We start from the raw sequence: 27532 nt of genomic DNA, 5'->3' as shown, positions 1-27532 counted from the left end.
CTTAGTTGCATAGCAAGAAGGATCTTTAATTGTGGCGTGAGAACTCTTAATTATGGTACGTGGGATCTAGTTGCCTCATCAGGGATCACACCCGGGCCCCCTGCACTGGGAGTGTGTAGTCTTGGGAGCCGCTGGACCACCAGGGAAGTCCCTCATTCTTTTTTATGACTGAGTAACATTCCAGAGGTCTGTCTAGTCAAGACTATGGTTTTTTCAGTAGTCATGTATGGATTTGAGAGTTGGACTATAAAGAAAGCTGAGCACTGAAGAATTGATGCTTTTGAACTGTGGTGTTGGAGAAGACTCTTGAGAGTCCCTTGGACAGCAAGGAGATCCAACCAGTCCATCCTAAAGGAAATCAGTCCAGAACATTCATTGGAAGGACTGATGCTGAAGCTGAAACTCCAATACTTTGGTCACCTGATTCAAAGAACTGACTCATTGGGAAAGACCTTGATACAGGAGGAGAAAGGGACAACAGAGGATGAGATGATTGGATAGCATCACCAACTCGATGGACATGAGTTTGAGTAAACTCTGGGAGATGGTGATGGACAGGGAGGCCTGGTGTGCTGCAGTCCATGGAGTCGTAAAGAGCTGGACACGACTGACCAACTGAACTGAACTGAACATTCCATTGTCTATTTGTACCACATCTTCTTTATCCACTCATCCATCAATGGACATTTAGGTTGCTTCCATGTCTTGGCTATCGTAAACAGTGCTGCAGTGAACACAGGGCTGGGTGGATCTTTGGCTTTTGGTTTTCTTCAGATATATGCCCAGGAGTGGGACTGCCCCAGCCATTCTTAGAATGCTGTTTGTGGGCAGTGGTTACCAGCCTTCTGAATGGACTGGGATTGTTCCTTAAGGTCTCTGCCAAATTCCACTTCTTCTTCTGGAGCCAGCCTGGGAGAAGGTGGCTGACACCCCCAAATCTCTCTGGAAAGAACCTAGGAATCAGGGAGGGGAATATTTACCCATGCAGGAGCCAGCTTTCAATGGTCATGGACTAAAAGAAAGGACCTCTCGTCTCCCTAGGTAACTTTCCCTATGGCAGTCTGTATTCTTGAGAATTCTGAGAATTGGGGTAGGGAAAAATCAGAGTGGAGAGGCTTGTCCCCTTTCAATCACTGAGGGTCACTCACAAACCGGACCAAAGCTGAGCAAGTCAGAGCCTGAGCTCCTAATCCAGTTGAAGCCAGTGACAGCACAAAAGAGGACAAGAGGGTTAGAAAAAGCATCAGCCTGGGAGGGGAGGCTGCTTGCTCTGAGAATTTCCATGTCTCCTTCTGAGGGGTGGACCTCAAGGCCATCTGTGGTGTGCTGGCCTTCTGGATCATGCCTTCAGAGCTCCTCACTTAGACCCTGGTCCAAGGGTGGGGCAGGGTAGGGGGACCCTCACTTGCCTTAGGAGAAACGAGAGATACATCACAAGATCAGAAAAGGGATGAAGTGAGATGAGGCTAGAGACCCAGGGCAAAGGCTCATTTCATCTTCCTCCACCAATACCTGCCAGATACAAGCCTCCAGCTGCCCAGAAAGATGGAGCTGTGATCCAGCCCAGGGCAGGGAACACAGGTGAGTGATCAGAGCCTCAGAAATACCAGAACTGGAAGGAGACCAGGAGAACATCTCACTTGGGGGCTTTCTGATCATGCCTTACAGACCTCTAGTGCTTGAAACAGTTTTCTGTGGGCCCACTGATGGGATGGGGGAAAATCAGAGAGAAACTCCACAGGATTCAAACAGATCAGTTCTGTTTTTATATCTCTATTGCACGCAGTGTCTGCTTTTAAATATTACTTAACAAACATTCTGGCATACACACACACACACACACACAAACTGAAAACCACCAAGCTTATCCAATCCTTCATTTTATTTTTAATTAAAAAAAAATAGGTTAGCTCATTGGGAAAATAATTTGAAAAAGAATAGAGACAGGTATCTGTATAATTGAATCACTTTATTGTATACCTGAAACTAAAGCAACATTGTTAATCAACTACTGATGCTGTTTAGAAGCTAAGTGGTATCCAATTCTTTGAGACCCTGTGGACTGTAACCCACCAGGCTCTTCTGTCCATGGTTTTTCCAGACAAGAATACTGGAGTGGGTTGCCATTTCCTCCTTCAGGGAATCTTCCCAACCCAGGGATCGAACCCGAGTCTCCTGCACTAAGCAGGCGGGTTCTTTACTGATGAGCCACCATACTACAATATAAAATAAAAAGTTAAAAAGTCAGTTAGCAAACATCATGTGCAATCATCTTCGTTTTTGTTTTTAGTTTATTTATTTTGGCCCAGCCATGTGGCATGCAGGATCTTAGTTCCCCAACCAGGGACTGAACCCCTGCCCTTGGCAGTGGAAGCACAGAGGCTTAACCACCGGCCTTGGAAAAGTGTCACTACAAGTCACAGAGAAGGTGCCAACACTGGGTTGGGCACAGGCAGGATAGGTTGCTGGGCCTCCATCCACCCAATTCCATCCTTCATGTCCTCCTGTTACTATAGATCTGCCCAGAGCTTCAGGGCAATTGTCTAGCCTGAGACTCCATTCTTCAGGCTTCTTTGCAAATAGGTGTGACCCGGTGACTAAGCTCTCACCAGTGGAATGGGAACAAAAGTAAAACTTGAATTCCTACAAGGAAAATGCCGTCTTTCCGCTCTTTCGTCCCCTCCCACAGGGTTAGAACACAGGCTACGTGACTGGTCAGTTGGCTTCTCACAGACAAACAAGGAACATATCCTAGCACGGGGCGGAACAGCGAGAGCATGGAACCCGGGTCTCTGCATGGTTTTGTGAAGCAGAATTCACCTCCTCTCTTTGGAGTATTCCTGAGACAGAAATAAACTGGAGGGTCAGAACCCCTGCATTCTCACATCTCTCTGTGACAGTGGCCGTCGTATTTGTCTCTAGCTCAATAACAAATTACCCCTCAAACTCAGTGGCTTAGAACAGCACACACTGAGTGTCTCCCAGTTCCTGTGGGTCAGGAATTCAGGAGCAGCTGAACTGTGTGATTTTGCCTCAGAGTCTCCCAAGAATCTGCAGCCAGGACATGGGCAAAGGCAGAATGTCCGCTCACACAGCTGCTAGAGAGACCTCTGTTCCCTGCCGTGGGACGTCTCCACAGGTGAGTGTTCGTGGGACATGAGTTCTGGCCTTCCCAGTGCAAGTGACCAGAGGGAGACAGACAGACAAAGGCAGGAAGAGAAGAAGCAAGAGAGAAAGAAATTACAGTGAAGTTTTATGACCCAGTCTCCGGAATCAACGACCGTCATCTCTACTTCACTCAGCTTGTTTCTAACAAGTACAAGTCAGTCCAGCCCGATCTCAAGACAATGGGAAGCAGGCTCTCTGTTCTGCTGTTGCTTTGTTTTGCCATTTCATTTTATTTATTGGGCTGCGCCAGGTCTCAGCTGTGGCATGCAGGATCTTCTTAGTTGCCACAGGTGGGATGTAGTTCCCTGACCAGGGATCGAACCCAGGCCCCCTGCATTGGGAGCATGTAGTCTTTGCCACTGCGCCACCAGGAAAGCCTCAGGTTCCCCATTTTTAAGGGAGGAGTATTTTAAAATGAATGGATGGGGACTTCCCTGGTGGTCAGGTGGTTGAGACCTCACTTTCTAATTAGGGGGTGAGGGTTGGATCCCTGATCGGGGAACTAGATTCCAAACGTCTCATGGTGTGGCCAGAAAAAAAACAAAAAGTAAAAAAATAACCTTACCCTGAGGGTTCTGGTGAGGAATCCATGAAAAACGTGAAGTACTGAAGCCCGGGCTTGGCAGGCAGCAGGTCCTCTGCCCACGGTGTTTTTCTCTCAGCCTCTGTTTCATTCTCCAATCTCCACTCTCACATGTGGGATGATGGTTCCGCTCTAGCCTAGAAGATTCCTTCGTTCCAGAAATCCTAATTCACAGCAGGGCTGTGAAGGATCCCTGGGAAACCAAGCTAGCCTGTTTCCTCCCAGCCTCCGCTGGCACCTAGAAACTTCATCAGGAATGCTTAGGTGATACCTGGGGAGAGTGTGGGCATCATCCCAGAACTGACGATCCTCTAGGAGAGAGGAAGGAAGCTTTGCTTCCAGGGTCACACCAAAGCCTTATTCTCTCTCTCTCTTTTTTCTCTTTGGCTGTGCTGCAAAGCGTGTGGGATCTCAGTTCCCTCACCAGGGATCAAACCTGAGTCCCCTGTACTGGAAGCTTGAAGCCGTAACCACTGGACCCCCAAGGAAGTTCCCTTATTCTCTTTATTGGATTTCCCAGGTGAGTTGGGAGGGGCAGCATGTGGGTGCGTGCAAAGTCACTTCAGTCATGTCTGACTCTTTGCGACCCCATGGACTGTAGCCCACCAAGCACCTCTGTCCATGGGATTCTCCAGGCAAGAATACTGAAGTGGTTGCCATTCCCTTCTCCAGGGGGTCTTCCTGAACCAGGGATCAGACCCAAATCTCTTAAGTCTCCTGCAGTGGCAGCTTCTTTACCACTAGCGTCACCTGGGATGCAGGAGTGAGTGAGTGAAAGTTGCCCAGTTGTGTCTGACTCTTGGCGACCCCATGGGCTATAGAATCCATGGAATTCTCCAGGCAAGAATACTGGAGTGGGTAGCCGTTCCCTTCTCCAGGGGATCTTCCCAACCCAGGGATCGAACCCAGGGACAGGGATAAATTGCTGCTCCTGTACTACAGCTAGAGAGTAGACCCCACTTGTCGCAACGAGAGAAAAGCCTGTGCAGCAACGAAAACCTAACTCAGCCAAAAATAAATAAAAGGGAAAAAAAGTTGCATCAATCATCCTAAAAACATTCTGGTATGGAGACTTCCAGAGGAAGGCTGGATCTTCTAAAAATTAAATGAGGGAAAGGCCTCGTTAGCCTGAATATATAATAAATAACTCTAAACTGCTTCAAAGAATTGAATATTCTTATGAAAGTTGTTCTCTTAAAAAATGAAAAGACTTGGGGAAATATGACAATGTGTCTAATTGTGAAGTATGACATGTTTATTTGGGGTCAATTACCACTTTTTACTGGGCTTCCCCAGTTTAAAAAAAAAAAAAATCTGCCTGCAATGCAGGAGACATGAGAGATTCAGGCTTAATCCCTGGGTTGGGAAGAGTCCCTGGAGAAGGACATGGCAACCCACTGCAGTATTCTTGCCTGGAGAATTCCTTGGACAGAGGAGCCTGGCGGGCTACAGCCCATGGGGTCGCAAAGAATCCGAGACAACTAAAGTGACTTAGCCCGAGTATGAATCTTTTTATAACCAACATGGTTAGCATTCTCTTCCACATTTTAGGGCTGGATATGGAGGCGGGTCAGAGAAGGCAATGGCACCCCACTCCAGTACTCTTTCCTGGAAAATCCCCCGGACGGAGGAGCCTAGTAGGCTTCAGTCCATGGGGTAGCTGAGTCGGACACGACTGAGCGACTTCACTTTCACTTTTCACTTTCATGCACTGGAGAAGGAAATGGCAACCCACTCCAGTGTTCTTGCCTGGAGAATCCCAGGGACGGGGGAACCTGGTGGGCTGCCATCTATGGGGTCGCATAGAGTTGGACACGACTGACGTGACTTAGCAAAAAAAAAAAAAAAAAATGGAGGCAGGTGGAAGAGTCTTAGTAAAAGGTGAAATGATGGGATCAAGGTTTCTGGTCTCATGTTCTTCCAGAGAATTAGCACTCTCTCCAAATGCATTTCTCTAGTGCTAAGAAGGTCATAAAGTGAACGGGCTTCTAGGGTTTGTAAGAGGAGGCTGAAGCGGGACCTTGGAAATGAAGAGTCCCTGACTCCTCAGAAGATTTTCTGGAAGTTCAGTCTTCAGTAGTACCTTTCTTTCTTGCCGTGGAAGATTTAGAAACATAATTCTCCTTCAGACTTCTTCAGACTTGGATGTATAAGCCATCATCTTCTTTACTGTCTCCATTTCATCATCATTAAGTAACCAGACTTCTCTCCTGATTCACAAGAAGCTGGGCATCATTGGTAGAGGTTGGGGGGAAGGTGAGTTATCTAAACTACACTGATACAATGTAAGAAATCAACTTTTTAAAAAATTTATTTATTTACTTTAATTGGAGGCTAATTAGTTTACAATATTGTGGTGGTCTTTGCCATGCATTGACATGAATCAGCCACAGGGGTACATGTGTCCCCCATCCTGAATCCCCACGCACCTCCCTCCCAACCCCATCCCTCTGGGTCGTCCCAGGGCACTGGCTTTAAATGCCCTGCTTCATGCATTGAACTTGCGCTGGTCATCTGTTTTACATATGGTAATATACATGTTTCAATGCTATCCTCTCAAATCATCCCACCCTCGCCTTCTCCCACAGAGTCCGAAAGTCTGTTCATATCTGTGTTTCTTTTGCTGTCTTGTATATAGGCTCATCATTACCATCTTTCTAAATTCCATATATATGCTGTATTGGTGTTTCTCTTTATGACTTACTTCACTCTGTATAATAGGCTCCAGTTTCATTCACCTCATTAGAACTGACTCCAATGCATTTTTTTATAGCTGAGTAATATTCCATTGTGTATATGTACCACAACTTCCTTATCCATTCATCTGCCAATGGACATCTAGGTTGCTTCCATGTCCTGGCTATTGGAAACAGTGCTGCGATGAACATTGGGGTACACGTGTCTCTTTCAGTTCTGGTTTCCTCAGTGTGTATGCCCTGCAGTGGGACTGCTGGGTCTTATGGCAGTTCTACTTACAGTTTTTTAAGAAAATCACACTTTTCTCCATGGTGGCTGTACTAGTTTGCATTGCCACCAACAGTGTAAGAGGGTTCCCTTTTCTCCACACCCTCTCCAGCATTTATTGTTTGTAGACTTTTTGATGGCAGCCATCCTGACCAGTGTGAGATGGTACCTCATTGTGGTACCAACTGTATAAAAATTTTATTTATTTATTTATTTTTGGCTACACCAGGCCTTAGTTGTGGGAATCTTTCCTTGTGACTTGCCAGCTTAGTTGCCCAGTGGTGTGTGGGATCTTAATTCCCCAACCAGAGATTGAACCCACATCCCCTGCATTGGAAGGTGGATTTAAAAAAACAAACAAACAAACAAAAAACAGATTTATTATATTACCACTTTCCCTTATGGCTCAGCTGGTAAAGAATCCACCTGCAGTGCAGGAGACCTGGGTTTTATCCCTGGGTTGGGAAAATCCCCCTGGAGAAAGGAAAGGCTACCCACTTCAGTATTCTGGCCTGGAGAATTCTATGGACTATATATAGTCCATGGGGTCACAAAGAGTGAGACACGATTGAGCAATTTTCACTTTCACTTTATTATATTACAACTCTGTAGGTCAGAAGACTGACACAGGTCTCCCTGGGCTAACATCAGGGTGTCAGATGGGCTGTCTTCCTTTCTGGAGGGTCTAGCAAGAATCTTGTTTTCCTACCTGGGTTCCTTAGCCTAAGGAAGGGAAGAGGTATTCCTTACTTCCAGTCAGTTTCCCGTTCATAGGCTTGCCCTTCACAGGTGCCTAGCAGAATTCCTCAATCCATCAGCTCACCTATCAACACCTTTCCCCTGAACCATTAAATAGAACTATTGGGTAAGTAACAACACAACTGTTTTGTCTTTTCAAATCCTCTGCACTCTGCCAAGATCTCCGGAGAAAGAAATGGCAACCCACTGCAGTATTCTTGCCTGGGAAATCCCATGGACAGAGGACTATAGTTGGCGGGCTACAGTCCATGGGGCCACAAAGGGTCGGAAACAACAGAAAATATGCACTTTCATGTTCGGAGATCGAGACCAATTAGGAAGTTTTTGTAGATGTCCAATTAGGAGATGAAATCAGTTGGATCTGTACATGATGCCCTTCCAGAGTAGCTCAGAAAGAAAAAAAGATTGTTTTCAGACAACTACATAAGTAAGTGCTAACCTATTTTTGCAGACTGCTAAGTGATCTTGGCCTGATCCTTTGCTACTGTAACCATTATGCTATTAAATGGCAGAGGACTAATCTAAACAGTCTTAAGTGTTACAAACTCTCAAGAGTCAGGGAAAGTATTTTTCACCTTCCAATAGGACATTAAGTTGAATAGAAAGATGAGATTGAGTCATTCTTCTTTGTTTCCTTGCTTGCTCACTGTTTATCTTCTTATGCAATGTAAATCCCAGGAGAACAGGCTTGAGAACATTGATTGGTGGCTCTTCAGTGAAACAGTGCTTGTCCCAGAGTAGGCTCACGGTGAATATATTCTGAGTAAATGAAAGATAGACAGACGAAGTAAGGAAAAAGGAGGCAGAGGAAGAGAGAAATGAGGGGAGAGAGGGGGAAGGAAAGAAAGAAAAAAAAGGAAGGAAGGAAAAAGGGAGGGAGGGAGGAAAAGAAAGGCAGGAAGGCAAGAATGAGAGAAACAGAAAGAAATGACGGAATGTCCAGTAAAAGAAAGCATCCCATTGGACAGGGAATTAAGAGATTCAGTCTTTCTTCTAACTACTGTTTATTCAACACCTGTGCAGTGCTAAATGCTGAAGATGCTGCCCTTATGATATTGCCAATGTCGATGTCTGGGTTTGATTCTGCTATTCAGGAGCCTAGAGCCCTGACAAGTCTACCTTAAGCTTAAACTGATGGGGCAGGTGGAGAGGATAAGATGACAACTAAAGCACTTTTCAGATTCACCTGCTTTAAATCTTGGCTTCAGTTCCTCTTTCGCTTTTTATTTTGTTCTTAAAACCTTTATTTTAGTCCCAACCTGGAAATAACTCAAAACATCCAACAACAGATGAAGGCAGAAGTTGTGATGCATTCACATAGTGGAATTCTATTCAGCAACTTTATTACTAACTTACTTAATGATTTGATTGGAGTGCAATTGGTTTACAATGTTGTTACTTTCAGATGTACAGCAAAATGATCCAAATACATATGTGTGTATATATTCTTTTTCAGATTTTTTTCCATCATAGGTTATTACAAGACAGTGAATATAGTTCCTTGTGCTATACAAGTCCTTCTTGTGTACCTAGTTCATGTATAGCAGCATGTTTCTGTTCATCCCAAAATTATAATTTATCCTTCCCTCCCTTTTCCTTTTGGTAACCATAACTGTTTCTGTGAGTCTGTTTTATAAATAAGTTCATTTGTATCAATTTTTTTTTTACAATCTGCATATAAGTGATATGGTATGATATTTGTCTTTCCCACTTCACTTGGTAGGACAATCTCGAGCTGCAATGCTCCCTGTTTTAGAGCGAGAAACGTGAGAGCCCACCACCTAAGACCACGTCCTTGCCCTCTGGACAGAAATGGGACCACTCCCTCGAACTGGCTTTCTCAAAGAGCCAGAGAAATGCTAAACAGTAACCGATCTGGAGGACGAAAACAAGGTGGCATTAATTGTTCACTTTCCTCCAGGTCCCGAGCGGAGGAGGCTGGCTCGGGGCTGCTCGGGCCAGCGCGCCGCCCGATCGTCTCTGGACTGAAGGTGAAGGGGAGGCGCCCAAGCCTCAGAGATGCTCCCCACACTCGGATGGGGCGGATCTGCAAGTAATGCCAGGGGCCGGAGGAAGGCTCCCATTGGCTGAGGGCCGGTGACGGGAGGGGCACGGGGGCAGTATAAGGGAGGGGGTGTGCGTGCTCCGTGTCAGTTTCGGAGTCCTTGGCGTCTCACCTCCGTGCGGTGGCGTCCAGGGCTCGCCTCTGCCTAGGGCTATTTCCTCTCCTCTGCCCACCCGGCTCCCCGCAGCACGCCCCAGCCCCCGGGCCCTTCCTGCCTTTTCTCCGCTAGTCCTTAGAGCCGGGAGACTTTTCTGTCTCTCTTCTCTTCTTTCCCCTTTGTGGCTCCAAAAACCTATCGCGCCGAAGCTCCCGGCTCCGGAGGGAGTTCCACTTGTAGGGGAAGGGCGGCCGCCCGCGCAGCGCACCGGCCCCTCCTGCGACCCCACCGGCCGGCGCGCCCACCCCGCCTTCCCGCCCCGCACCTGCCTTCGTTCGCCTGAGGAAGCCAGCCGAGAGTTCATTGATGCACCCATTCCAGTGGTGTAACGGTGAGTCCGGGGCTCTGGAGGGGTTGGGGGAGCGGGGGCGCAAGGGACATGGGGCTGGCTGGAGACGAGGATAGGGAGGCGCCAGGTTTCAGATCGGAGGGCTCCTTCTCCCTCTCGAGCCAAGTTTTTACTGCAATGGGACCTACGAGGAGGCGTCCTGGCGCTCAACTCTGCTCTGCACAGCGCGGAATTTGAAAGGGGGGGGGGGGTCGGGGGGAGTGGGGATCCAGGTTTCACTCCGGGGCCTAGAAGGATCTCTCGGGCGGGCGGGGGTCGTGGGAGCCGAGGGGTTCCCGGCCTCTGTGCGGCGGCTTCGCACTCGTACCCGCCTCCCTCCTCGCCTTTGTGCGCTCAAACTCTTGTTCTTTGTTGTGGTCGTCGGCGGAGAATTAAATCCGCGCTCGGGCTCGGATCTCCTAGAGGGAGCTCAAGTTCCTGGTCTGAAACTTTGCAGGCTATTTTAAATATGTATACAGTGCAGCGTGCAGGACGGGGCGCGGGGGCGGCTTCCCCTGCGCCTTTGTTGGCTTCGCACCGGCTGCTCGGGGGCTTTGTGCCCGGGGATGACGCCGGATTAATGAGCGTGCCTTTATTGGATTGATAAAGCCGTGTAGATCTCCTGGCGCCCGGCTACCCTTGAATGCAGGGCTTGCCTGGGCATCTGTGCTCACTGGCCCCAAGGCCAGACCACGGTACCAGCTCCGGTGCCTAGGTAGTGTCCGCGCCTCCAGACCCAATCTCCCCTCCCTCCCCAGCCTGGTTGATGCTAAGTGCATCTCACATTTAGGCTTTTTAGCAGTTTCCGTGACTACAGGTTGGGCTTGGGGCTGACTCCTTGTCCAGGCTACCTGAAGAGACGCCCTTCTAAGCGGGTCAGTTCAAAACTTTGGCTGCTAATACCCTCCAGTGACCCTGGGATCTTGACTGCCTTGTTCTAAAGCTTGGAGAGTTTCTGGAGAAAGGGGGGGAGGGCGGGCAGGGGCCGGGGGCAGGGAGAAAGAAGCAGCTGGCCTTATCTCTGAGTAGGGTAGGCTGGCTAGTTAGTGGGGGGGGGGGGGGGGAGGGGGCGCGGAGAAATCCATTCTTGAGAGCAGACTCTTGCCAGATCTCGCATTAATTATTTCAAGAGGCTTTTGTTTTAAGGCAGGGTTTGGGCAGCCTGTGTATGAGGGGCTCCCATCCCCCTCTTCCTCTAGCTGGTAGGATCTAATTTCCTGAAAATGAACCAAGCTGTGTGTGTGATCGGAGGCATAGCTGGAGTGGGGGCGGGGGTGGGGGTGGGGATGGGGGAGGACAGTGAACCCCCGCATCTGGGAAAGATTCCCGTTGGCTGGGAAAGAGAAGCATTTCCCAGATCCCCTGGTCGTTCTTGGCCAGCCCTTCTCTTGACGTCACTCCAGCTCCCAGCCCGCGAGCTGGGGGATGAGACATTCTGATGTCAAGGCTTTCATAGGTCGGGGGAAACAATGGAACAGACTTCAGGAGAAAAACCGAGGTAGCTAGCTGTCAGTGAACACTAGCCCTGCTTCTGGGCCGCCCGCTTTCATAGGTTTTTAGACCCGCAGAGCACTCGCTGCTTCATCCTTCCACTTTTTAAAACATGTGTTTATTTTTTGTTAATTTATAGTTGACTTGGGCTTCCCAGGTGACTTAATTGTAAAGAATCACCCTGCCAATGCAGGAGACACGTGTTTGATCCCTGGATCAGGAAGATTCCCCTGGAGGAGGGCATGGCAACCCACTCCAGTATTCTTGCCTGGAGAGTTCCATGGACAGAGAAGCCTGGCGGGCTGCAGTCCATGGGGTCGCAAGAGAGTTGGACGCGGCTCAGCGACTAAACAACAACACAGTTGACTTCCTATGTGGTGTTTCTTTTTACTTCTTAAAGTGATGGAGAAAGGACTGTTCTCCGACTCCAGGGAAGAAGCAATCCCTCCCCGAACACCTTTGTGATAAATATCTGGAGCCTGTCATTCCTGGGGTTAAAAATTCTTTCCTTGTAAATTTAGATAAAAAGCTACAGCACTGTCAGCTTTTAGCCCAGTGTATCTTTTGTCTACTTTTTTGATCAGAATGCAAGCAAATGGACCATCTCCTCTTAGCCATGAAGCTCTTCTCACCCACACCTCTTTATCATAGAAAGTCCCAACTCGCTGACTCAATCCTGGAGCCCCAGGGAAAGCCTCTCGGCAAAATCAGATGATCAAAATAAACTGATACACTGCTGAGGCCAGAGTGCCTTCAGAGTGCATACATGCAAACCCTCTGTGTTATCTATGGTCGTTGCCATGCAAGGGAACCAAATGAGGTTCTTTGGGACCCTATGGATGCCAGGATACAGCAGAGGAAAGGTACATGGTGGAATTTCCCTGGTGATCCAGTGGTCAACAGTTTGACTTCCAGTGCACTGAGTGTGAGTTCAGTCCCTGGTCAAGGAACTGAGATCCCACTTGCCTCCCAGCCAAAAAACCAAAACATAAAAGCAATACTGTAACAAATTCAGTAAAGACTTTTTAAAAAAATTAAAAAGGTATATGGAGAGTCAAGGCAGATGGAGGATTAGACTCTCACAGCATCAGCTGTTGATGAGACGGGGCCGGGGGAGACGTACGTGCCTGGTGGGAAAGAAGCCTCTTTGGCACGGAGGACAGAGTTACCTGGAAGACAATCCCAAACACCATTTTTCAGAGTAGACAAAAAGTTGTTCCTGCCTGGCCAGTCCACCATGGTGTCTTCCCAGAAAAATCAATCTCCTTTGGCCCACAGAGATCAAATATTTGAGCGGAGGGTGAAGAGGTGGTGAAAACTTTCTAATCCATGCTGGAGGCTAAGAAGCAGGGGGTTAGCAAAGTTTAGTAGCTAATTAATTTTTTCCCAGCTTTAACCCGAAAGTCTCTCTGGACAAGAACTACTTTTGCTTTTTGTTTCCCCACAATGTCTAGATCAGTGTACAAGTCAAGCCAGGAAGCAGTACTTGTTGGTTGACTGGTCACCCGTCAGCTGAGGGCAGTTTCTGGGCAATTTTCCCAAACTTCAGTCTCCTTACTTTGAAGCGGGAGCTTTTGCCAAGAGGACTAGGTCGCCTTGAGAAAAATCAGGAATTACTTATCTGTTAACCAGTTACTGAAAAAAAGCCAAACGTGAGGGTAAGTGAAGTCACTCAGTCGTGTTCTACTCTTTGCGACCCCCCTGGACTGTAGCCTATTGGGCTCCTCCGTCCATGGGATTCTTCAGGCAAGAATACTGGAGTGGGTTGCCATTTCAGTCAAAGTACGAAAGTTTGCTATCCTCAGACCTAGGAGTGCTCAGGCTCGTTAGAACTCTCTGTCTCTGATCTCAGAATTGTATGTTGTTGTTCAGTCGCTCAGTCGTGTCCGACTCTTTGCAACCCCATGGACTGCAGCATGCCAGGCTTCCCTGTCCATCACTATCTCCCTGAGTTTGCTCAGATTTTTGTCCGTTAAGTCGATGATGCCATCCAACCATCTCATCAGTCACACATCTACTATGTACCACACACACCTACTATGTACCACACTTTCCACGATGGAAATCTTTGTGTCTGTCTTCTTCCCTAGACTGTAATATCATCTAGTCTTTCCTTCCTTTTTCCTTCAGTGTCTGTCATGGTACTTGTCGTGTAATCAGTGTTTAATGCATGTTTGAGTTAAATGAAGCTGATTCTAGGAACTGTAGGGCAACCTAAGACAGTCAACTGAGAGTGCTGGAGCCAGAACATGTGATACAGGCTGTGAGCCCTGTAGAATTCGAGCCGGGGTCTGGGCTGGAGGGTGAATATCACAAAGACCAGCCTTGGGGGACTTTGGGAAGGGAGAGAGAGTTTCAGGCAGAGAAAGCTGCATGAGCAAAAGTTTGGAGGCAGGTGAAGACAGGGTTGGGCAAGAAATAGAGAGGAGACTTGTTCACCTTGGGTGATGCTGGGGGATACTGAGTTGGGGAGGGAGAGAGAGGACCCAGCGCATTCTTGTTTGGGAGCACTAGAAGCCTGAGTTTGGTAGATCATAGTAGAAAAACAGAGTGGGAGGATATGCCAGACATGTGGGCTAAATTAAAGGAGGGACTAGACATCAATTAATAGGGACTTGGAGTAGAACTGGGCTCCAAGTGTGTTTGGAATAGAGACTTGGCAGGAGAGTTGGCATACAGTCTGAAAGAGGTTTGGAGGGGGCTTGTTATATTGGTCACTAGATTGATCTCAGGGATGAAGAGGGTGGAGATGTGTGAGGTCAGAGATGACTCTGGTCTTTCGAGTCAAATCTTCTGTGGAGTTGGGGTCGCAGCCTTAATTATGGTATAACATTTCAAAGTATATTAATGGCTCCTAACCACAATGTCAGGAAAGCACAGGAACCCGTATTGAAGGCCTGAGTCCTCCTCCCCCCTCTCCCTACCCGCCCACCCCGCCACGGCTTGTGAGATCTTAGTCCCCACCTCCCCACTCCCCTCACCCCCACCAGGGACAGAACCTGTGCCCTCAGCAGTGAAAGTGCAGAGTGCTAACCACTCAACTGCCAGGAAAGTCCCCGTAGGTCTTTGAAGCCAGGCCTTCTTAGCTGTTTGACTATAGGCGTTATTTAATGATTGAGTCTTTTTTTTCAAACCCTGTGGAGAGGGCGGGGAGAGTACATTTCATGGTGATGTTATTACAAAGGTTCAGTTGGTAGCATGAGATGTGTTTGGCTGGTAGCGTGTGTAAGGGCTTCCCGGGTGGCTCATCGGTAAAGAATCTGCCTGCCAGTGCAGGAAACTCGAGACATTCGATCCCTGAGTCGGGAAGATCCCTGGAGAAGGAAATGGCAACCCAGCATTCTTGCCTGGAGAATCCCATGGACAGAGGAGCTTGGCATGCTACAGTCCGTAGAGTTGCACAGAGTTGGAAACAACTGAGTCAATGAGTGCACACACACACACACACACACACACACACACACACACGTACGTATAGTGAAGTCTAGCCTTCCTGTCCCAACACTTTCTGAAATCCAAGACTCTGAGGCTTACCTTTCAGATCACTGATATTTTTGCCTGCTAGCAAGAAAAACCACTCACCTGATTTATGGTTAATTCCTTTTTCTTTTTTCCCCCTTATAACCATAATAGACAATTTTCTAACCCTCAGGACCAATGGTCCCGTGAAGTAGCTCCAGGATTGATTTTTCCAGCCACTTGACAGACAACATCTTTCATTCCTCCTCTTTCCTTGTCTTTTCTGCCACCAGCTTTATATTGAACTTCCCTCTTAACCAGCTGTAACTTGGCTTCCACCATTCCAAATGCTTTGGAGAGATGTAACCCAAGAAAGGAAAATCTTGTCTTTATAGCAGATGTTCTTCTTTGTTTTTCTTCAGCCAGAACCTAATCACGTACCTTTTTGGTGGTGGTGTCATTTAGTCTCTGTGACCCCATGGACTATAGCCCACCAGGTGCCTCTGTCCATGGGATTTCCCAGGCAAGGATACTGGAGTGGATTGCCATTTCCCTCTCTTCTCCAGGGGATCTTCCCCACCCAAGGATCGAACCCCCATCTTCTTCTTTGACAAGCAGATTCTTTACTGCTGAGCCACCAGGGAAGCCCAATCACATACCTACCCCAACACCAAACCCTGGCAAAAGCAAGGTGATTGTCACCTTCGGATCAATCAGGGTTTATTCCTGAGTCACGTGAGTGAAGCTTCTAGTGGCCACCTGTGCTTCCCACACTGAAGGGACCTTGTTGAAACATAGATTCTGATTCACTTTGATGGAGGCTGGCTTGAGATTCTGTGTTCTGCAAGCTCTGGGGATGCCACTGCCATTAGCAGACTGCATGGTGAGGCTTTGAGTAGAAAAGGGGAGGGTGGCCAGGAAAAATGAGCAGCGGCTCCCCCTCCCCCACCCCTGCCACATTCTGGAACGCGGGCCCAGACTCAGAGTGAACAATTTCTATTCTGGTCTGGGTGCAGCCTGGCTTCTGGAGCAGGTGGCTTAATAATGACAAATGACCTTTGCAACTTCGCTTTGCAATTTACAAAGCATATTTCTTACACCATAGTCTTCGGTCGCCTCTGCACTTTGCTTGTTTTCCTGTGGCAAAGGGGAGCTTTTCAACAAGGTAATTTCTCAAAGATTGAGTAGCTAGGGAGAGGTGGGATTGGAGCCCAGATGGATGCTTCCTCACCTGAGGCTCTTCGTCTTGCTAGTGCACCCTAGGGGCTTCTACCGGACGGAAGTGAGTTTTCCACTTCCACCCACTGCCCGATTCCTTGATCCCCTAGAAGGAGGTGCAGGTTGAAGTACCATGTGTAGGATCCCGTTTCCTAGATTGATTAAATCATTTACCCAAGATCATGCCACTAGTGTTAGGTCGAGGGTGTAAATGTAAGTCCCTGGAATGTAAATTGGTGCACCCAGTATGGAAAACAGTGTAGAGATTGCTTAAAAAACTCAAAGTAGAACTGCCACATAATCTAGCAGTCCCACTTCTGGGTATTTACCCCCCAAAAAAACCACGCCTTCAAAAAGATGGTTGTACCCCAACGTCATAGCAGCACTATTGACAGTAGCCAGGGCATGGAAGCAGCTGAATGTTCAACACGTGACTGGATAAAGAAGATGTGGTTCACACACACACACAGACACACACACACACACACACACACACACACACATATATACACACACGCATACACATGCACACATAGACACACACAGACATACACACACAGACATGCACACACACACATATACACATACACGCGTGCATACACACACATATACACACAGACATACACAGACATGCACGCACACATACACACACACACATATACACATACACACACACAGAGAGAGACATACACAGACACATACATACACACAGACATACACCACAGAGAGACATAAACACACAGAGAGACATGCACACACACATACACACATATACACACAGACATGCACACACACATATACACATACACACACATACACACACAGAGAGACATACATACACAGAGACATACACACACAAACACACACATACACAGAGACATACACACACAGAGACATACACACAGATATACACACAGACATGCACACACACATACACACACATATACCTTACACACATACACACACAGAGAGACATACACACACATATACACACAGACATACACACACAGAGACATACACACAGATATACACACAGACATGCACACACACAGACATGCACACACACATACACGCACATATACCTTACACACATGCACAGAGAGACATACACACACACATACACACACACACACACACACACACATATACCCACAGACATACACACACACAGACATGCACACATGATATTGGGTTCGTCCAAAAGTTCATTTGGGTTTTTCCATACAATGTTTCAGGAAATACCCAAACGAACTCTTTGGCCAATCCAATATAATCATGGAAAACTACTCAGCCATAAAAAGAGAAGAATGAAATAATGCTCTTTGCAGCAACCTGGATGGACCTAGAGATTATCATACTAAGTGAAGTGAGAAAGACAGAGAAAGACAGATACCATACAATATCACTTATATGTGGAATCTAAAATATGACACAGAGGAACTTGTTTACAAAACAGAAACAGACTCACAGACGAAGAAACAATAGAAAACAAGCTTACAGCTCCCAAAGGAGAAAAGGAATGAGGGAGGGGTAAATTAGGAGTTTGGGATTAACAGATACCAACTACTGTGTATAAAATAAATAGCAAGGACCTACTGCAAAGCACAGAGAACTGTATTCAATATTCTATAATAAGCCATCATGGAAAAGAATATGAACAAGAATACATATATGTATATGGATATCTGAATCACTTTGCTGAACATCCACAGTGAACACCACATTGTAAATCAATTATGCTTCAATTAGAAAAAAGTAAGTCCCTGAGGGAGAGGCTTGCCATGTCTCGCTGCATCCTTGCTCACGCAGAGTGGCATCAGCCTCGGTAGTAAATTTCCCACTAACATAACACTTGCCCTCTCCTGTTCTCTGCAGGGTGTTTCTGTGGCCTGGGACTGGTGAGCACCAACAAGTCCTGCTCAATGCCCCCCATCAGTTTCCAAGACCTTCCCCTCAACATCTACATGGTCATCTTCGGCACGGGCATCTTCGTCTTCATGCTGAGCCTCATCTTCTGCTGCTATTTTATCAGGTGGGTGGCTCGCTGTCTGACCTGGGTCCCAGGGAGGGGGAGGTCCAGGAGGTGGCGGCCATAGGTAGGGTGAACCGAGCGAGCCTCCTGTTGCAGAGTCACCAGCCTCCAGCCGGGGCTCCTTGCTTTGAGGACAAGACTTAACCTGCCGTTTGCTGGGCCCCTGAGGCCTGCTGTTTCCATTTGCATCAGCCTATCCAGTTGTCCAGCACATACAAGGTCAGCATGGATCAGCCTGCATCCCGCCTGCTGGCCAGTTCCTCTCATGTTGCCTAGAATGACCAAGTAATATCATCAGTGGTCCCTCGCCATCTCTCTCCACCCACTCACACCCTCTGGGTGGCCAGGGCTAAGGGAGTATCATTCCACCAGTGGCACGACCCTCTGCCCTCCTGGGAAATCCTGTTATCATCCTTCCAGATGCTAATATTAGCAAGCTGGTGTCTGCAGAGCTGCCTGTTTGTACTGCCTCTTACGTTTGAGGGAATAAAAACTGAAAACCGTTACTTCTTATCGCGTAGGGGTCCAGGGAAGGATTGGAGCTTAGCAGGGCGAGCCAAGCTCCAGGAACTGTTGTCTTTGCTTCTAGACAAGGGAATTGGTGGCTATCTTCTATCAAAAATGTAGAGCATGCCTGGTATTCAGGGTGGAAAATACAGTAGTGTTTCTGAACTAGGGCACCCTATGGGTATTAACAATTCCTCATTGTGTGGGTCTGTCCTGTGCATTGGGGAACATTGCACAGCCCTGACCAGTAGAATGTCATGGAGCCATTGTGATAAAACCAAGCCACACGCCCACACACAAGCATATGATTACCCAACACCTGGGTAGACGGACGTCAGCTGGGGTGTCTAGTATCTGATCAGATCACCTAAACAGATTAAATTAAGATGAAGGCCAAAGGAGTTCCCATTCCCCACAGAGATATCCCCGTGGGTTTGAATGGCTCGCCTGGCGGGAGGCTGGAGGGTTATCAGAAGCTTGTTTAGCAGATGCTTGTTCAGATTCCTCAGGCCGAGGAGCCCCTTCTTAAGAAGGGGAAGTGCCCTGGGGCCCTGCTCTCCTTTGCTTCTCATCCACTGCCTCAGCCCTCCTTCTTTTCTCCAGACTTTAAAAAGTCCCCGGGACTGGAATTTTCCACTTACAAGGCTTTTTTGCAGAGAAGGTAGTGGTTTATTTTCCCCTCTTGTACCACTGAGTCTGAAATTTGCATCTCATTAGTAAAGTGAGGGTGTGGGTAGATTTCCGGTATCTCAACACCCTCTTCCACACCCGCCCGCCCCTTTCCCCCAGCTGAAGTTTTCTTCCTCAAACTTTTCGTCTTCCTGACCAATAACCACCTCGCTCTCCGCATATGAAGCAATGTATGCAACTCCCCGGAGACAGAAGGTGGAGGCATACCCAAGATTTATGTGCGATGCTGGCAGGAGGCTGTAAAAGCAGGCTGTGTCTGGCCCCTACACACACACACACACACGCATGCATGCACATCCCTGCCAGGCTGCAGAGGTGGTCAAGAGAGGAAATTCTACAAAATCACTCTGAGCCGGTAGGTGGGAGACCCAGCTTCATTTCCCAGTTCTGCCACTAACAGGTGTGATCTTGGGGTTTAAGCTCCTCTTTGCCCAGGACTTCCTTGTGTGCTAGGCACCGTGCTGACCACCTTATGAAATGTTCATCTGCCTTAGTCCTCAGAACTGCCCTCCAGTTTCAGTATTAGTCTGCTTCGTAAATGAGGAAACTCATGCTCAGGCGGTTAAAGATGAAGTCCTGTATCCGGAAAAATGGTGAGATGGGCTTGTCCGATGACAGTTAGCAAGGGTCTTTCGGATTCCGGATGTTGGCCTTCCCAGATTCTTATTCCTTGAACGGGATCATCTGGGGCTCCCGTGGCCACCCGCAAGCAGCCAGACGCAGTGGTGTTGCAGAACGGGCTGGGAGCTCTGGGTACGACGGGTTTATTTTTTTTTTTTTGCTTGGCTGGAGTTGGTGACCACATGATACCAGAAGCTTTCCCCCCGCCGTGGGGCTGCTTGGCGCCACCTGTTTTCCTTCTGCAGTCATCTGCCCCTTCGCCACCCCGCCCTCTGTCCTGCAGCCCAAAACCGGTGTGACCCTGGCGTCTCATGGTTCCTCAGCCTTGCTGGTATGTGGCAGCCTGGGAGCGCCTATATATAGAAAGACACACAAGCACAGAAGCCACTTCCTCTGCCTGCGTCTCAGTTTCCTCCTCAGCCAAAATAGGCCTGTGACTCCCCGCTCCTGACCTGCTGAGCTCATCGGCCCAACTCCCCCTCACTCCGTCTTCCCTGACCCCCCGCCACCCCCCGCCCCACCCTGCCGCCAGGAGCAGGAGCTGATCTCTGCCCTACACAGGATGGAAGGGGCCCCGTGAAATACAAATCGGGCAGGAAAGAAACAACTCTTTGCAGGACTTACCCGCATTGTTTGTTGCAAAAGGGGAAAAGCCAGGAAGCGCCCACTGGCAGTGGCTTGAAATGGGCTCATTGAATTCAGGGTATTTTTAGCTGCTTTGCTCACCCCAGCAGCTGAGAAGGCCACCTGTCCCGAGTTGTTGGCACTCCATCCCCGCTGGGATGGCCCAGGATCTCTGCTTTTTTGCTCTCGTTTTCCTTGCAACCCTTTTGGCCCCGTTTCATCCCAACCTCTACCTTCCTGATATGGAAATCTACAGGCAGAGTGAATCTAGAGCGTGACTCTGAAGCCTTCACTGTTCCAATTGATGGTCCTGGGCTCTCAGAGTCAGCTTCTGGAGAATCCTTGGGTAAGACCATTAAATGGAGCCATCCAGACAGAAGGGCCCCCAGGCGTCCTATGCCAGAGCAAGCAGAAAGGCACTGCGTGTACTGCCTAATTGTAGCCATGCTGCAGGCGAAGTAGGCGAGGCTCTGGAGATGTGACATCCCCTCTTTCTGAGCCAGGAAGCCGGCAGGCTTCTCGCCACTTCCTTATTTACTCTGTATATACCTGCTAAAAGAGCAGCAGTCTGTCCCTCAGAAGGCAGCTCTGGGCGGCCTGGCAACGAGAGCACGCTTCTTCTTCCCCAGATGAACCCAGTATCAGGCAGGTGGCCCTTGATCATTTAAGTGCATCCTTCCCCGCCCCTCTCATTTAGAAGTGGGGACACAGATGCAGGTGTGTACAGGAACGTGTGCAGGTAGGGGTGGAACAGTGGGAGCGCTGGTTAGACCCTCAGCCTGTCCCTCCAAGGACCAGAAACCCCACTCCGATGAGAGAGGAGTCGAGGGTCGGGGGGCAGACAGCGGCGGTGCTGCCTGGTGCCCAGCCTCGAGGCCGAGGGACACAGGCCCCACCCGTCCCCTGACCTCCTGTTAGGAGCTGTGGAGGTGGAGGCCGCCGATCTTATCTGCCCCCAGGCTGTGCACCAGGCTTTCTGCATCCTCCTTTGCTCTGGTTCCAGCATCTCTGCGTTGCTCTTGGAGCATCTTACCTTGTGCATGCCCTTCAAATAAGGCTAGTGATTGAAGATTTTCTTCCTCTAACTCAGACCAGCTTTTTTTTTTTTCATGCCAGCTATTACAGGCTTTGCGGGTCATATGATATCTGTCTGAACCACCCAGCCCTTCTGTACAGAAGCAGTCATAAAGTATAAGTGTGGCTGTGCTCCAGTAAAATTTTATGGCAAGCACTGAAAGTTGATTTTCATATAATTTCCACATGGCATGAAATATTCTTTCAATTCCTGCTTTCAACCATTTATGAGAGTAAGCACAGTTCTGTAACCAACAAGGACCTACTGTACAGCACACAGAAGTCTGCTCAGTGTAACCTGGCAGCCTGGATGGGAGGGGAGTTTGGGGGAGAATGGGTCCATGGATATGTATGGCTGAGTCCCTTCGCAGTCCACCTGAAACCATCACAACAATTGTTTGTTAATCTGCTATACCCCATGACAAAATAAAAAGTTTAGTTAAAAAAAAAAGAATAAGTACAGAGCTTCCCTGGTGGCTCAGTGGTAAAGAGCCCACCTGCCGTGGAGCAGACACGGGTTTGGTCCCCGAACCGGAAAGTTCCCACGTGCCGTGGAGCAGCTAAGCCCGTGCACCGCAACTTCTGAGCCTGTGCTCTAGAGCCTGAGAGCTGCAACTGCTGAGTCCACATGCTGCAGTTGCTGAAGCCCGTGCACCCCAGAGCCCCTGCTCCACAACAGGAGAAGCCTGAGCATCAAAGCGAAGAGTAGCCCCCACGTTCCCGCAACTAGATAAAAGCCGTCGAGCAGCAACAGAGCACAGCCAAAAATTAAATAAATTAAATTATATATATATAGGAAAGTACAGTTCTTCCCTTCTGGGCCTTATGAAACAAATGGTTAGCTGGCTTTGACCCTCAGGAAACCATGATGGCCACCCCGGTCATAACCTGGTGGTTCTCTGATGTCTTCTTCCAATAACACAAATCTTTGGTAGAAATGATTCCTGGGAGAGAAAACTCTATCTGGTCCCCAGGTACAGGAGACCATAGAGCTCCCTGCACAGTTCAGAAGGTTTCTCTCACTGAAAATAAAACAGCAAAAAAAAAAAAAAGTTATCAGTGCATCATCTCGGTCTCGGCCATTGGCACAGTGAGCCATTCAGAAAGTTGGTGGCTTGTTGATTGAAAGGGTGTTTTCCAAAACCCCATCCTATGCCCAGGAGCATGGTGTGTGCCACCTGATTGTGAGGCTGGCCACAGTTTGTATTAAAGAGCTCGGGCTCTGTCATCAGGTCGACTGGTTAGAATCCAGCTCTGCTGCCAGGCAGCTCTGAAGTTTGGGCAAGTTACTTAGCTTCTTTGGACTCCGTGTTCCTTGTCTGCCAAGAAGCACGTCTCTCCCTCTGGAAGGTGTTTGAAATTGATGAGTGCGGATATGGATCTATATCGGTAGAGATCGACGCCTAGGAAATCCCCCATCACAGTTATGCTCCTGCCATTAGTAACGGCATGTTCTGGCCATTGTGTTCTGGCCATTGAGAGTCCGGCTGTATGCAGGCCACCAGCTTGAAACAAAAAGAGGAAAACAAAGAAGGGATTGCCTGTGTTGCCTGGTGCTGTGAAGGGGGAAGAGTGTGCTCTGCCTCCAGAATACTTGTGTTCTCCGGGTGGAAAATTCCCCAGGCTCAACAGATGTTCTCCTGCTGCCCGGGCTTGGAGGAAATAGCCCTCTTAAGAATGTCTACCTGGAAGTTCAGTGGTGAGGGCTCCTCGCTTTCGCCGCTGAAGGGGGCAGGTTCGTCCCTGGTCAGGAACTAAGATCCCACAAACCACGTGGTATGACCAAAAAACAAAAACAAAACTAACTTTTGCACACTCAGCAAGCAGATGGTTGATCTGTCTAGTTGGGGAGCCCAAAGGAAGTGACCTTCCAGGAAGGAAGGTGAATGAACTTTTAGGGTGCTCTGCCAGAACCCCCACCCCCAGTTGAGGGTAGGTGACAGTGAGTTTTGAGGCAGTTGAACCTGAGTCTGAGTCCTTAACCCCACACTGGTGACCTGCAGAGACTTCTATGCATATTTCGTGTCTACGGGACGCACCTCCCCACCCCCAGAAGGAAGTCCCAAGCCACCGGCCTGTCTCTCCTGCTCTGAATGGCTGTTTGTGCAAAGGCATAATGACTTCTTCTCTCTCCTCTTTCTTGCTCCCCCCAGCAAACTCCGGAACCAGGCACAGAGCGAACGATATGGATATAAAGAGGTAAATAAAGTCCTCATTTTGTCCTAAGACCTCTCCCCGCTCCACCACTACTAACCCAGCTAGAGATGGCCGGGGGAGGTGGAGGGAATAGGGCAGGGGCAAGATGAAGCTGGCCTGTTCTCCCCTCGTGCCTAGGGAGAGCGGGGGTCTCCCTGGGTGGAGCTGGGGGCTCCCTTCCTCGGCTGATACCACCTGGCTCCGTGTTTGGTTTCTTCTGACCCCAGGTCTCCCCTCTTTTTTCCCAGGTGGTGCTTAAAGGAGATGCCAAGAAGTTGCAGTTATATGGGGTGAGTGCCCTGGGGCAGCAGGCGGGGCGCCCAGCGGGTAAGGCAAACCTTCTCCAGGTCTGAAGACCTTTTTAGGAAGCTTCTTAGTCCCTGCCTTCTCGTCTCCTTGGGCCAAATAGAAGACACATCCCAGGAGGTGATCAATATGCAGGATCTGTTATGTCTGGGACTGGGGCTGGCAGAAAACAAAGGGGGTCACCATGGGTACATGGTGACCTGTGACCCCAGGAAACCTGCTAGACGTAGTCTTACTGGGAGGGCAGTATGACCACCCCGGGCCAGACTGCACTACCTTTCCCTGCTCGGTGTCCCCATCTGGGTCCGGAAGGGGTCCCCTCTGTGTGTGCTCTGTCCTGGCGACTGTGGGTCTGACATGCAGGTCCAACCCTCTAGTTCTCCCCTGTTCCCCTCCATTCTCCCCCCCACCCACCCATCACACCCACTTTCTGGGACCCCTCAACTCCCAACTCCTTCAGGACTAGACCATTACTTCTTCCTTTCCCACCTGTGCCTTTGCGGTCACCTAACTCCTGTCCCAAGACTTCCGTCCATAACCACATGCACTCGTGCAGAGAGCGTGTGTGTGGTTGTCCGGGTGTGGGAAGAATCATGGATCTCATCATGCATAAGACTAACCTGGACATGGCCTCATTTCGTCTGTCTCTTTGGGGTCCATAGTCACGATGTCCCCAAGTTCTGATGTTTCTTAAGCTTTCCTCCAGAAGAGGAAATTCAGCTGGGATTGAGGGGTTAATATACTAGGATGCAAGGCTGGCTTTAAAGAATGGAAACCATATACCAGAGCCCCATCCTTACCTCTAGTTATGGCTAAATGCCCCCTGGTTGAAAGTCCTAGGCTAGAAAGACTATTACAAAAAAGGATGAAATAATGCTATTTACAGTAACACGGGTGAACCTAGAGATTATCATGCTAAGTGAAGTCAGAGAGATAAATACCATGTGATAACACTTACATGTGGAATGTAAAATATGATACAAATGAACTTATCTACGAAAGAAAAACAGACTCACAGACACGGAGGGCAGATTTGTTGTTGCCAAGGGAAAGGAGGGTAGAGAGGGGCGGATTGAGAGTTTGGGATTAGCAGATGCAAACTGTTATATGTAGGCTGGATAGACAACGAAGTCGTATTGTATAGCACCGGGAATATATATAGCACACATATATATATATTATATACTGAATATATATAGCATATATTCAGTATGCTAAAATAAACCATAATGAAAAAGAATATGAAAAATAACATATATAACTGAGTCACTCTGCTGCACAACAGAAATTAACACGTTAACAATTAAATGCTTTTTATCTGTATTATCTGGCATGGGAGCCACTAGCCACACTGTGGTTGTTGAGCACTTAAAATGTGGCTGCCGTGACCGAGGAACTAACCATTTAATTTCATCTACTTGGATCAGTCCGCCGTGGAGCATGGCTGCCATGTGTCAGGGTTAGTCCTCTCTTGGGTGGGGATGGGGTAATGTGACTGAGGATTCAGGGGGAGGCTCCTCCCCGTCTCCTCTCACATGGCTCTCTCTTCCCACAGCAGACCTGTGCCGTCTGTCTGGAAGACTTCAGGGGCAAGGACGAGCTAGGTGTCCTCCCGTGCCAACACGCCTTTCACCGCAAGTAAGTGTCCATCGTGGGGCTGTGTCCAGATGCCTTGGAGCGAAGAAAGCAGGGAGCATCTTCTAGAGGGGGGCTTCCCAGGCGATACAGTGGTAAAGAACCTGCCTGCCGAGAAGGAGACTCGGGCTCGATCCCTGGGTCGGGAAGGTCCCCTGGAGAAGGACGTGGCAACCCACTCCAGTTTTCTTGCTTGGAGAATCCCATGGTTGGAGGACCCTGGCGGGTTACAGTTGGTGGGGTTGCAGAGTCGGACATGACTTGGAGATGGAACAATAACAACAGTCTTCTAGAGGCTCCAGTCCCTGCCCTTCCCACACACCCCTTGCCGATGCCCTGCATCCTGTCTGCACACCAGGCAAGCCCGAAGGGTTAGACCAGGGCAGGGATGGAGAGGTTCTTGTCTTGGGAAGCAGTGGGGCTCTATGAAGGGGCAGCCGGAGCACGCTGGTATCTTTTTAGGGAGTAACAGGTCGGCTTTTGCCCGCAGGTGTCTGGTGAAGTGGCTGGAGGTGCGCTGTGTCTGCCCCATGTGTAACAAGCCCATCGCTGGCCCCTCCGAGGCCTCCCAGAGCATCGGGATCCTATTGGATGAGCTGGTGTGAGCGCTGCCTCCGTACCAGGCTTGAAGGAGACCTCTAGCTTCGTGGGTGCCTGGTCCTTCCTCGCATCCACGGTGAACAGGACTGGCGGGTGGTGAGGGTCCCAGTCACCGGGAAGGGAGGGGATGCCAGGCTGGTCTTCCACTGTAGGGTGAGACCAGACTCACCCACTTCTGCCTCCCGAAGCCTTCCTCCCTGTTACCCCGTGCTGATGGCCTTGCCTTGCCGGGACTGGACTCTGCCTGCATTGTCCCTGCTCTGGGGACAGAAATCCAATCCTGTTTAGCCAAGAACTTGGAGTTCACCCTGCCTTGAGGGTTTCCCCGAGGAGGACGAGCTGCCCTGATCTCGAAGAAGGGGTGTGATGAGCTGTGCCCCGCCTGTGATCCCCCCCACCTCCTTGCCACCACTTCCCGAGGAAGGTTAGAAGGCAAGGGGGGAAAGACGGAGGAACCAGGCGCCTCCAGTGGAAGCCGCGGAGGCTCTGTAGGAAATCGGGAAGTGCGTGGACATGCAGAAGAGTCAATGTTTACACGGGACCTGCAGAAACAAAGGCTGGCCGGCCGGCCTGCTGACTACGGTGTGGGGGTCGGGGGGGTGGCTGGGGGGCAGCCCCAGCCCTCTCCTAGCATCTGAGGTGCTTAATCCGTTCACTGTTCCTCGGTTGATCTCAGAGCTTCCTATTCCATGTTGGGGTTTGAGCGCCCCTCCCCTCCCCTCCCAGAGGAAGGGCCTTTTCTACACCCAGGTGGATTCCCCAGGGTTTTTTTTTTTTTCTTTTTTCTTTTCTAAAGGAGCAAAAAGGGGCCTGGGGATGAGGGGCTGTCTGAAGGTTAAGGTCGCGACGGACACCCTCTTTTCCTTTGTAAATAGTATTTTTATACTTCATCCTCAGCATCTCAGGCTTTATACATGGAATCCCCCAAATGGAAGGACTGGGGGCTTTCTCTGTTCCTCCCCCCAACTGGGTGAGGGTGGGGAAAAGGTATGTATTTAAAGAAAATTAAATTTAATAACAAGTTTCTCTAACCTCCTGCCTGTGGTTGTGGCCTG

The 27532-nt window shown here is 49.1% G+C and overlaps 1 protein-coding gene across 2 annotated transcripts; it reads left to right on the top strand.

Moving 5' to 3' along the window:
- Positions 1–9421: 9421 nt before the first annotated feature.
- Positions 9422–27513, top strand: RNF122 (ring finger protein 122). Of its 2 annotated transcripts, none has more exons than XM_027530015.1 (6): positions 9422–10027; positions 18068–18224; positions 23894–23939; positions 24185–24226; positions 25801–25880; positions 26368–27513. In XM_027530015.1, the coding sequence occupies exons 1-6, from the start codon at positions 10003–10005 to the stop codon at positions 26480–26482; spliced, it is 465 nt and encodes a 154-aa protein (XP_027385816.1). In that variant the 5' UTR covers positions 9422–10002; the 3' UTR covers positions 26483–27513. The 2 variants fall into 2 exon arrangements, with proteins under 2 accessions (XP_027385816.1, XP_027385815.1); XM_027530014.1 differs by having other exon boundaries at positions 9430–10027; positions 25798–25880.
- Positions 27514–27532: the final 19 nt, after the last annotated feature.

This window comes from Bos indicus x Bos taurus, chromosome 27 (assembly GCF_003369695.1).
Source record: "Bos indicus x Bos taurus breed Angus x Brahman F1 hybrid chromosome 27, Bos_hybrid_MaternalHap_v2.0, whole genome shotgun sequence".
Taxonomy (NCBI): domain Eukaryota; kingdom Metazoa; phylum Chordata; class Mammalia; order Artiodactyla; family Bovidae; genus Bos; species Bos indicus x Bos taurus.
Note: the sequence above shows the minus strand (reverse complement) of the source record. Positions and strands in the feature narration are given on the sequence as shown.